Genomic DNA, 11,824 nt, shown 5'->3' with positions numbered 1-11,824 from the left:
ATAAACAGAGAAAGTACTTCATTTTATTTTACTTTATTTTATGATGATAAGAATAAAATGGGTAAAACTGACTGGCAAGGAAGGATAATTACAACCGAGAACTAAAATTTTAGCAGGTATATTTTAAATTCCAGGGACATTTGAACTCCCAGCAACTTGGAGTAACATGATTAATCAGGAATTTTTGGTAAAGGATCTTGAAAAAGATACAGAGGAGTACAATAAAGTGACAGAAAAGTTCACACAATCAAGCAAGAATCAAGCAACCATTATCAAGGTACTTCAATAAATTTTAATTTTACATTTTCTACTGGTGTTATCCTCTGAAGTTAAGCTATTAATGATAATGAGTTTATTGTCAAATAAAATGTTCCTATGCACCAAAATTCTTGCTGCAGCTAAACAGATATTTGTTTAAAAAAAAAGCTAATAGTATATTTAATTGAAGTCAAAGAGACAACATATACAAGATATGAGAAATATTCACAGAAATCTGGGTGCAAGAGTGCAAAAACGTGACTTGGAATAGTCCAGGTAGTCCTTTTGTGCTGTCAGAGCAGTCTACGATTAGTTTAACAAGGGGAGGTTCAAGAGTCTGATGGCTATTGGAAAGAAATTGTTCTTGAACCTAGAGGGTGCTGGTCTTCAGGCTTCCATACCTTCTGCACCAAGGTAGCAGAAAGAGGAGGTTATGGCCAGGATTATGAGGGTATTTTATGATGTTATCTTCCTTCTAAATCCTTTTCTAAAGATTATAGGTTAAAACTTTTGTACCAGATAAAAAGGTATATTTAATTGGTGTTGTATAAATAAATCCTATGCACACAATGTGCCTTTATTTATGTGCTTCGGAAGCACATAAATATATTCGGAATGTTTGTCCAATTAGCATTTTGAAATGGCTTTAATTATTTGTGTAACATGTGGGTGAGGAATTGAAAGTTTCACAAATGAAGAGCACACCCCGAATTCTATTTTTCTCTTCGGGGGCAGAAAGGTTAGCGTAGCGTAGTCTTGTCATTATAGCTGCAGCGAGCCGGGTTTGAATCTGGTGTTATTTGGAAGGGGTTCTCCCCATGTCTGTATAGGTTTCCTCCAAGTACTCCAGTTTCCTCCCATGTTCCAAAGACATAAGGAGTTTGTAGGTTAATTGGTGTACTTGGCAGCACAGGCTTGTGGGCTGGAAGGGTCTGTCACTGTGATGTGTGTCTAAAATTTAAAAGAAAGGGATGCTACCTGAACTTCTTATTTTTATCTATCAGCATGAATTCCAATTTCAATTTCAGTATTCTTTGTCCTGTACTCCTGTCAAGTGCAAGTTTTTGAGCTTCACAATTTAACTATTAATTATGGTGTATAATTCCCTGATATGTTTCGAACAGTGGGAGGAAACCAGAGCCCCCAGGGAAAACTCATGTCGATGAGGGAAGAACGTACAAACTCTAGTTTCCAGTTGTTAAGATGTACTCTTGCAATGCCTAACTAATACACCTGCATTAACAATAAACAGTTTAAAAGACAAAAATACTATATTTGTACTTAGACTAAACAAACTTCACTTGCTTGGATATATAAACCTTAAAGCATTTTAAGTCACAATAAGCTAATTGCTACGCCGACCATGCCACCCAGTTATGGGCATTGACAGCAAAAAAGGTAGCCATTTCTGGCTGAATTCCTCTTTTCACAGTACAACCATATTAACAGTATCCTTTATGTCCCATGGGCTTTGGCTTTTCTGATCCATATACATATACTGTTACTCTTCACAAGCATTCAATGATTAATGAACACTATCTTCCCACTGATAAATGCCGACTGTTCCTAAATAGCTTGTGCCTTTTTAAGTAAGGCATTTAGAATAATTGTCTAATAACAAAATCATGTTGACAGGCATGTAATTATTTAGACTATATGTTTTGAAACATTAGCACTATATAAGCAGCTTTCTTATTACAATAAACTCCTGATATCTGGAATTCAAGCAACCAGCAGCCTCAAGCAACTAGCAAAAAAAAAAATTAAAAATAGCTTACCTTAAAAATATTAAAATAAATGAGAATAAAATAACAGGTGAAAAATACATAGAACACTGCAGCACAGTATAGGCCCTTGGGCCCTTGATATTGCGCCAACCCATGTATTCCTTTAAAAAAAAGTCCTAAGCCCTTCCTATCCTGTAACCCTCATTTTTTCTTCCATCATTGTGCCTGTCTAGGAGACTCTTAAATGCCCTTAATAGTTCAGCTTCCATCACCATTCCTGGCAAGGCATTCCAGGCACCCAAAACTCAGCAAAAAATATTTGCTCATTGGGCTATCAATATCAGACATAAGCCTCTCTTTTTGCTTTTCCCCACCTTGTATGCTTATCAACATCTAAAGGGGTCTAGATTGAAGAAGAAACAATGAGAAGATGGAGTGACTCGGCAGGTTAGGCATTATCCATGGAGAGAATCAGTCAACATTTTGTGTCAGGACCCTTTATTAAGACTAAGGAAGGAAGTGGACACAAGAGGTGATAGCATACTGGAGAAATGGGGAAACAAGTTTGGGGATGAGGGATTGAGTGAAAAGCAAGTACTGAAATGGTTAAGAAAATGGAACAAAAATGGGTAAAGGAGAGATGGAAACAGTGGAGCTAGATTAGGGGTCAGAGAGTATGTGAAACTGGAAAATTCAATATCCAAACCATAGGTTTGAAGGGTACCCAGGCAAATATGTTGTTCTTCATTTGCTGTCAATGGATGAGACCAAGGTCTGTTTGTGGAAATGGGAAGAGGCTTTCAAATCACTGGCAAATGGGTTTCAGCTAGCCCCTCCCCACATCCCCCTCCCACCTATTGTTATGCTTGCTATTACCCTTTCCCACCTTCATTTCTATAAAGGGTTCTGACCCAAACACTGTCTATTTCTCTCCATGAAGCTGGCTTAACCTGCTGAGTCCCTTCTCTTTGATTGGTACAAAGATTCCAGCACCTGTGCCATTTCTTGTGTCTCTGTGGTCTAGATTTATGAAACACAGTCTCCTAATATCTCAGTAGGAATAGATTTGCTGTGAAATAGATCTCTTCTATTCATCTTAACTACCTTTTTCTTTGACATCCTCTGGCTTAATTTTCCATCTTTTTCCAAATCCACTAAGGCAGTGATAGGTCACTGAAAACAGTGTAATAAAATGGTATGAAGCTACAGCTACAAATAAAATCTCCCCAAAATTTCCATAGTATTCTCTTCCTGAATACACCATATCTTGCTCTCCTCTGAAAGCAACTCTTTCTCAAATAGGCTTTCACATGCTTTTTATCAAATGTTAGCCCTAAACCAAATCTCTGAAAATATCTCTTTCTTCTTATCAAAGTTGAATGGAATCCCCATGTAATTTTATTCTACCCTAATGTACAAGTCTTATCTCAACAAGCAATTCAAACACTGTTAAGAATTTCAAGTTCAAATGCTTTATTTTGAAAAATATCTGCTGGCATTCATTAATTCTTCATAAAGATGCATGTGTATTAAATAATTAAATACTGTTTGTTACCAAAGTTAATCCATTTCAACTTCAGAAATTGATATTGTACAAATGGCTCATCTAGATTGAAAGGATCCAGAATCGCAAGCTTTGGCAAAGTTATTCTGTCAGAAAGCAAACGGTGGAAAGAAAGATTCCTGGAACAAACATTGAGCAGATTCTTTATCACGGTACTACCAAGGAAATTGCACAAAAAGTGATTAAGACTGGTTTCAACAGAAGTTTTTGTGGAAGAAATGGTAAGATGCAAAATATATTCTTATGGGTGCCTCAGGTTCACAATGAAACTTTTTGGGAATGGCATAGGTGTGGTGTGCTGTTAGCCAGAATCAGACACACACAAGGTAAAGACTGTACAACAGGCTTTAATCCACAAAGACTTCCACAAAGCCAGGCTGGCTGTAGCTGCAGTAACTCTGAATGAGCTTTGGGAGGCCGGCGCAGGCTTATATCCCGGAGGGTGATTGACACCCGACTGGATGGGGCTTGATCCATTCAGGCTGACTGGTTGACAGCCGGCCAGGTGTTGTCCTGTCCCCTTACTCTTCTGCAGGTACAGAGGATGCCTCCTGCAGTATGCCAGTGGTGTACCACCACAAAAGGATATGCCAGAAGGGGAAGACAAGTGTGTGGTTTGAGAAGAGGTTGAAAGAACCCAGTGAGTCGAGCAGTGTCCGTGGAGACAAAAAGTGCAAGTTGATGTTTCAGGTCAAGGCCAGCCACTTTTCCACTCCACATCATATTGCTAAAAATTGGCTCTTTTTCCTCTTTCCACTCATTCCTGATGCAGATCTTGACCTGAATCATTGATATGCACCTTTTGCCTCCATGGATGCTGCCTGACCCATTAAGTTCTTCCAGCTTTCTGTTTGCTAATTTTAGTCAAGGCGGTTATGGGATACATTTTGGCTAAAGCACAGGGAAAGTCCATTGTCTTTCATTAAATTATTTTGTGCTACCTTTTCTATGTGTCAAGAACTTCAGTTCAGGAAAAGCACGTCTTAATCAGCACAAAAGATATTCAATCAATAGTGTTGCATCATATATTTCTAGAATCCATTGGTAATTACTCTTGGAACCCAAGAGCTTTCATATCAAAAGATAGGCTCTCCGTGCCATAAAGGGTGCCAGCAAAATCGCCAGTTCTTAATTGGGAGATGGCCCTAGCTATTAGCAATCCAGACAACTCTGTCTAAGATTTTGTTTGATACCAATTATGTGAAGTAACTTGTCGCATTTTATTACATTAACAGCTTTGAATCAAGGTAAGTTCATAAATCATAGGAACAGGCCTTTCAGCCCATCATATTTGCATTGACCATCAAGCAGGCAGTGACACACATCTCTGCTTTCCTCTCATAGCCCCATAGTTTTGATCCCACCTCCAATTATTCTGCTACTCATCTCCAGTCATGGCAATTGTTCAGTACCTAATTAATCCACCCACCAGTATGTTTTTGGTATTGATGAGTAAAATGGAGCACTTGGAGCAGACCTGCAATTTCAAATGAAACCTACAAACTCAACAAAAATAGTATCCAAGGTCGAGATCAAACTCTGTTCTCTGCAGAAGTTACGCAGCCAGGGCCAGTGCCAGACTATTTTGTGCCGTAGGCAAGGCCAACTACTTGCAAACCCCCCTCCCCCCCGCCAAAATTGCTAATTTTGATTTTTAAAAACAGACTTTTTGTAAAAAAAAAAAAAGCACAAAGCTTGAAACTACTAAATTTATTTTAAATTGCAAGAATAAGTAATGCATCGATCTTTGATTATCTCAAATACGAAAGAAAATATTTTGGCACACAAATCATTTTGAACTAAAGGGCAATTGGTAGAATCCATACCTCCACCAAGGGCAATATTAAAACTTTTACTTCACACACCTTTAAGTCTGAACACCTTCCAGAGTGCATTTTTCCCCACAAGGGTGATGTAGTATGAAAATGCTCCTTTACCCCATCAAGTTTGCTCTGACTTTTCCATAACCACTTTTACAAATCTATGTTATTCCTTTTTTTTAAATTTTCCCACATTTCTATCATTTCCCCCCAGATCCTACAACTCACTTGCACACTACAGCAAAGGCCAATAATCTACCTGCCCACATCTTTGAGATTTGTGAGGAAATTGAAGAATCCAGAGGAAGCTCACGTGGTCACAGGGGGAATGTGCAAACTCCACACAGACAGGGCCAGAGTTCAGGGCAGAAGCCGGATCATTGGAGTTGTGAGGTAGTAGCTCTGTTAACAGCACCACTGTGAGATAAACATCAACTGCAGAAATAATAAAGTTAATTATACGTCTCTTTAAGTTGTTCCTGGAAGGATAGTATCTCCACATTACACAACTGCAAGAACTTGCAATACATTGATAGAGAACCTTGAGCAAAATGTAACTAGATAATTTCAGTATGGCTTTTCACACGGAAATTCAGGAATGCTTTTGTTAGTCTCCCTTTTGAATTCTTGGTTTATGAAACTTTGACAACTAGGATAAACAAAATCGTTAATGTAATGACAAAAAAAATAGCATGGAGTAATTGTGGAGTTGATTTAAGAATTTATATAATTTTATTTCTCATCTTTGAATATTGTCTTTATAGTTATTCTGTTATTAGAAACCATCTAGTGCCTGTCCTGAGCTATCCTTAATGAATTACCCAGGACCATCTTGGTCTCAAATCTGCTTGGTTCCTCTTCTAAATTATAATCCTCTAAACAGGGGCTAATCATAGACCGACTGACTTTTCTTGCTGAAGTGTTAATAAATTCCTCAAACCAATGTCATAATTGTAGGAACAATAAATGTAAATATCTCACTTAAACAGCCAAATACACATTTAGACTTAAAGACTCCCCTCAGCAGTCAGCCTAAAGACGCACATCAGGGCTCCCGACGCCGACTCTGAACCCTACCCTTGGCAATTAGGCTACATGCGCACACCAGAGCACCCAAGTCCCGACTCCAACCTCTCCCCTCGGCCGATCTGAACTGTGGGATACAATTTGCTCTCTTCAACAGTGCCCCTCTGAGGTCTGTGTCCTCGGCAGCTGCCTCGTTTGCCTAATGGTAGCACTGGCCCTGTACGCAGCAGCGCTAACTGTTGTGCCCCCTGTTTCATTCCAAAGACTTGCTTGTTGATCATTCCAAGTGATCTACTGTTTTAATTGACGGATTTAATCTGTTTTATAAAATAATTTAAATGTACATGCATTTAAAACAATGTTTAACTGATTTAAAAAAAAAACTATACATCGCAATTAATTAAGAAAAAAAGAATCTTTCACATATCTCTTCGTTCCTCTCCCGGAATTAATTTTCACCTTTCCTTTGTCCTGTCCTTTTATCATATCCAATTAACATCTCTTGACTGTTGGTCTGTACTCCTCCCCTTCTCATTTCTCTTTTCAACAGCCTTTTTAATAGAGGGCCTTAGTAAAGCATGAAAATCTGCGGACACTGTGCTTGAAGTAAAAATACACAATGCTGGAGAGACTCAGCAGGCCAGACAGTGACCTTTATATAGCAAATCCATAACCAACATTTTGGGCTTGAGCCCTTCATGAAGGTATGGAAAAATGTCCGAGCAAAAGAGTAAGGGGGGGAGGTGTGGTGACAAAGGCAGAAGGGAGGGAGGGGACAGCAATGATCAAGGGGAGGAGGGATGGCTAGTTGAAGGGAGAAGAACTGGAAAGGAGGAGGGGAGAAGGGAGGGGGAAGTGGAGAGCAGGTTAGCAGAAACCAGAAAAGTCGATGTTAATGCCACCTGGCTCGAGAGTGCCCAGACAGAAAAATCGGGTGTTGTTCCTCCAATTTGCGGGTGGTCTTGGTGGGATAGTACATAAGGCCATGTGAGTATGGGAGTGTGACAAAGAACTGAAATGGTTGGCTGCTGGGAGGTCTCTGTCACTGTTGCAGATGGAGCGAAGGTGCTCATTGGAGTGATCTCCCAATCTATGCCCAGTCCCTCTGATGTCGAGAAGGCCACAGAAGGAGCACTAGAGGCAGTAAATCAGTCCTGCGGATACACAAGTGAAGTGCTGCTTCCCTTAAAAGGCTTGTTTTGGGCCCCAGACCTTGGTGACGGGAGGAGCGGTTGCAAGTGTTGCACCTCCTGCGGTAACGGGAAAGTGCTGGGGGGCAGATTGGTGGGGAGGGATGATTGCACAAGGGAATCACAACAGGAACGGTCCCTACAGAAGGCAGAGAGGAGAAGATGTATCGGTAAGTACTGGAAATTTCAGAGGATAATGTGTTCGATGTGGAGGCTGGTGGAGTGGTAGGTGAGGATGAGGGGGATTCTATGTTTGTCGCATCTGGGAGCAGGGGAGGGCAAGGCAGATGAGCTGGAAATGGATGAGATGCAGGTGAGGGGTGAGTTGATGATGGTGGAGGGGAAGCCATATTAGTGGACATTTCGGAAGATCTGGACTAGAAGATCTCAACTTGTTTTTTTTTAAAAATATATCGGTTCTTGCCTGCTTTTTACTTATACCTTGAGGAAGGGTTCAGGCCTGAAAAGCTAATATCTCTAAACTTTCAGTGGACACTGCAGAGTTCTTCCAGCATTGTTGTGTCTTTACTACAATCACAGGATCCATAGACTTGCATGTTTTACTCCCTAATTTCTACCTTTAATCACTTTATCCTTCCATGCTGCAGTACCTAATAAGTATGGTTGTCAGGAGTGTGCTGACCAACCCAATGCTATTGAGAGAGAGAGAGAGAGAGAGAGAGAAACCTGATTGCGAATCATGATCTCAGGGTACAGATCTCCAAAACCACAAAAAAAACTAGGTACTTGAACTACTGAAGGATAAGGAGGGCTAACGTAACATTGAGAATCAATTGTTTAGTGTTGACATGAAGTTCAAATCGAAAGAGGCTGGGATAAAAATCTATTGCATTTCTTGTATTTCCTATTTGATTTTTTTTTAAATTTGTTTTCAATCATGTGTGTCAAATTAGATTATCCATTCAAACAATGCATTTACTTTCATTATTTCCTAGCCACTGCATATGGAAAAGGAACGTATTTTGCCTTGAATGCTGCTTATTCGTGTGACAACAAATACTCTAACCCTGACGAAGATGAATGTAAATATATCTATCAGGCACGAGTGATCACTGGGAATAAATGTGTTGGGAATAAAGGTATGCTAGAGCCTGCACCAGTAAATGCACAGGGAGATGCAACTGACCTATGTGACTGTGCAGTGGATAATTTAAAGAACCCCAAAATTTTTGTTATTTTTTGTGATGATGGGGCATATCCAGAATACTTGATAACATTTAAAGCCAGAGAAGGATGAGCCAGAAGTGACCTTATGTTACTGCTATCTCTTAAAACTTGATTTTGCTTATAATTGGTCTATTCAGCATTCTAAGCCATTAATGATTTGTTCCATGTAGCCTCATGAGCACAATTTACTTATTTCCAAACTAAAATGTCGTCACCGTTACCACAGAACTCTAAGAGACGTCTCTTTTTGTAATCAGATACTATTATTTTCTAAAATGTTAATTATAAAATTAAAATATGAAAGTTGCTGCCAAATAAATTAAAGCCCAGGAATAAGGATTTGCCTTCAAGGTATAACATCCTGGAGAATTTAACTTCTAGGATTCATTAATATTCTCAACTACCAATTGCTGTCCAAGACTTCCATTTGTCAATTATAATCCAAAGTACTCTTGTTATTCTAAAATGCAACAAATGGTAAAAAAAAAATTATGATGGATCATGATATATAAATAGGAAGGATCTATCTCCTGTGGCAGAGAGGTCAAAAATCAAGTGATAGAAACTTCAAATGGATTGATTATTTGGGGTTGGATGAGATTTTTATTGAGAATGGTAGTAGATTCATGCACACATTCTGTAAAAGTTATTAGAGGCAGACACCCACAATGCTGATCTTAAAGATCTGTAACTTGCAGGCTCAATTACTGCTTTGGTAATTTGCTATGGTGCCTTGTGTTATTGGAAAATATGCCATTAGGAACATCTTGCAATTTGCTTTGTTTGCATAAAACAAATTTAATAAAATGTTAATTTGTCTACTGAACTTCTTGTTACATTTGCACACGAGAATTAGCAAAGAATGTTTTAAGTCTTTGGGTATGGAGGAAGGCCTCTGACAGTGGTGGGACAGTGGTATGGTGCGAGGTTGCCTAACTTGTTACGCAGCCATGGAAGCAATGCGGCGCGTTCGGGTTCCTGGTGCCTTGTTGCCGGCAGGAATTCCACTGGAGGTTTAAGAGGGGAGTCCTACACCATTTTGGCTGATGATGCCTGAAGGTCCTCTTGGGGCCGTATGGATTCAGTTGGGGCCTGTCAACTGGGCCACAAAGGATGGAAGTGAACTGTGCACCTCGGTCCGTGGTCAAATGTGCAAAGATTCTAAAATGGAATATCCATGCGGACGGCAGAGCTCTGGCACAGGTGTCTGCCGTGGTCTCACTGATGGGGGCTGCCTCCAGCCATCTTGTAAACCAGTTGATGGTGAGGAGATAGGGGTAGGGTAGCCCCTGGAGACTAGTAGGGGCCCCAGGATGTTGACGTTTATTTGTTCGAACTTGCAGCATGTGCCTCAAACTGCTGAATGGGGGCCTTAGTGTGCTTGTGGATCTTAGCAGCCTGGCAATGCGCTCACGTTCTTGCCCACTCGCTGCCCTGCTTGCACAAGCCGTGCCATACAAAATGAAAGACAACCATGCAGATTGTTGTCTTGATGGAGGAGTGGAAAAGTCCATGGATTGAATCAAAAACCCTGCGCCTCCATGGAGAGGGGATTACTAGATAGGGGTTCCCCATGAACTCATCACAGAGTAGTGTGCTCTCGCTCTAAGCCAGTTGAACATCCTGGAGATGCAACCCAGTGATGATGGTGTGGAGAGTGCCTCCTGTGCCTGTGTGAGCTCTGTGTAGTCTTGGCCTGGTGCCAAAGTTTGAATTGCAGGTCTGGAGAGGGCATCCGCCATGACATAGTCTCTACCGGAGAGGTGTCGGATGTCTGTTGTACATTTGGAGATGGTGCTGCTGCTGAGCTGACCAGTGATCCAAAACTTTTAAAAAGGTGAATGTTAAATATTTATGGTCGATGAATATTGTGAATGGCCTCCCTGAAATGTCACACTGCGAGGTAAAGTTCCGGAAACTCCCTATCGAAAGCACTGTATTTGAGTTCTAGTAGCCTCAAGTGGCGGCTGAAGAAAGCTCGGGGTTTCCAGTCACCATCCACCAGCTGTTCAAGTACCCTGCCGCCGATGGCGGTGGCAGATGTGTCAATGGTGAGGGCAGTGGTAACATCTGTGCTTGGGTTCACCAGTAATGTGGCATTGGCCAGGGTGCCTTTGGTTTGTTGGAAAGCTGGTGAAGCCTCTTCATCCCATGTTAGATCTTTCTTTGTTGCAGCTATAATGGCGAAGAGCGGTCGCGTGATCTTGGCGGCAGCTGGAGTGAAGCAGTTGTAAAAATTGACAATGCCCATGAATTCCTGCAGGCTTTTCACCGCGCCGCCCATGCGCATGCGGGCCCAGAGCCTCTTCGGAGGAGACAAACATGTGGTGCCATCTTTGATGCGGTTGCTCAGCTGATGTGACGCATGGAGCCAGTGCAACTGACCATCAATTATGTGCACCGCCACAATCCCTTACAAAGTAAAGCAGCTGTTACAGAATGGGTTAATAAAATTATTATGAAATACATCTTAAAACAAGTAGGTGTTAATTGGACTAATATTGTAGAATTGAAATGGACTATTGTCTTTAAAGGAACAGCATGTTTGAACAAATGTTTAGGGTCAGAAACTGATTAATCCTTTATTGTTAAACCGGTGCCAGAGATCCAAGTTTCAGGTTGAAGTCTGCTGTTCTAAGAGAGGTCATGTGGTTTTGAAAAAGGTGGGGGGAATAAACATGCCATTCTTTGGGGGAAGAAAGACCGTGTGTTTACTGCAGCAGTTGGTGTTGAAGACTGCAAGTTTTGCAGACTTGCTGCAAGACCCCATTTCAAAACCAATTTTGAGTTCCAAGATCAGCCTATTCTAGACCCTTGTAGTTCATTACAAGAGGCTTTGGCTGGTTATTAAGTTTCTACTGAAATAGGAGAAAGGAGAAGAACTCTCTGTGGTTGTGGTGCGCTGTTAGCCAGAATCAGACACACACAAGGTAAAGACTACAACAGGCTTTAACCCACAAAGACTTCCATAGAGCCAGGCTGGCTGTAGTTGCAGTAACTCTGTGTGAGCTTCCCGGGGTGGTACTGGATGTCATAGCTGTAGGTTGCCAG

The 11,824-nt window shown here is 40.9% G+C and overlaps 1 protein-coding gene across 3 annotated transcripts in view; it reads left to right on the top strand.

The window, feature by feature from the left end:
- The window catches only part of LOC138761938 (protein mono-ADP-ribosyltransferase PARP14-like), an 84,450-nt gene extending 74,851 nt beyond the window's left edge, over positions 1-9,599 (top strand). For all 3 annotated transcript variants that reach the window (XM_069934948.1, XM_069934947.1, XM_069934946.1), the window contains 3 exons: positions 135-277; positions 3,596-3,770; positions 8,542-9,599. In XM_069934948.1, the coding sequence (XP_069791049.1) occupies positions 135-277; positions 3,596-3,770; positions 8,542-8,843 (620 nt within the window). In that variant the 3' untranslated portion in view covers positions 8,844-9,599. The remainder of the gene's footprint in view (positions 1-134; positions 278-3,595; positions 3,771-8,541) is intronic.
- The last annotated feature ends 2,225 nt before the right edge of the window (positions 9,600-11,824 follow it).

The sequence above is a fragment of the Narcine bancroftii genome, chromosome 4, assembly GCF_036971445.1.
Source record: "Narcine bancroftii isolate sNarBan1 chromosome 4, sNarBan1.hap1, whole genome shotgun sequence".
NCBI classification, from domain to species: domain Eukaryota; kingdom Metazoa; phylum Chordata; class Chondrichthyes; order Torpediniformes; family Narcinidae; genus Narcine; species Narcine bancroftii.
This window is presented reverse-complemented; position numbering and strand designations above follow the sequence as displayed.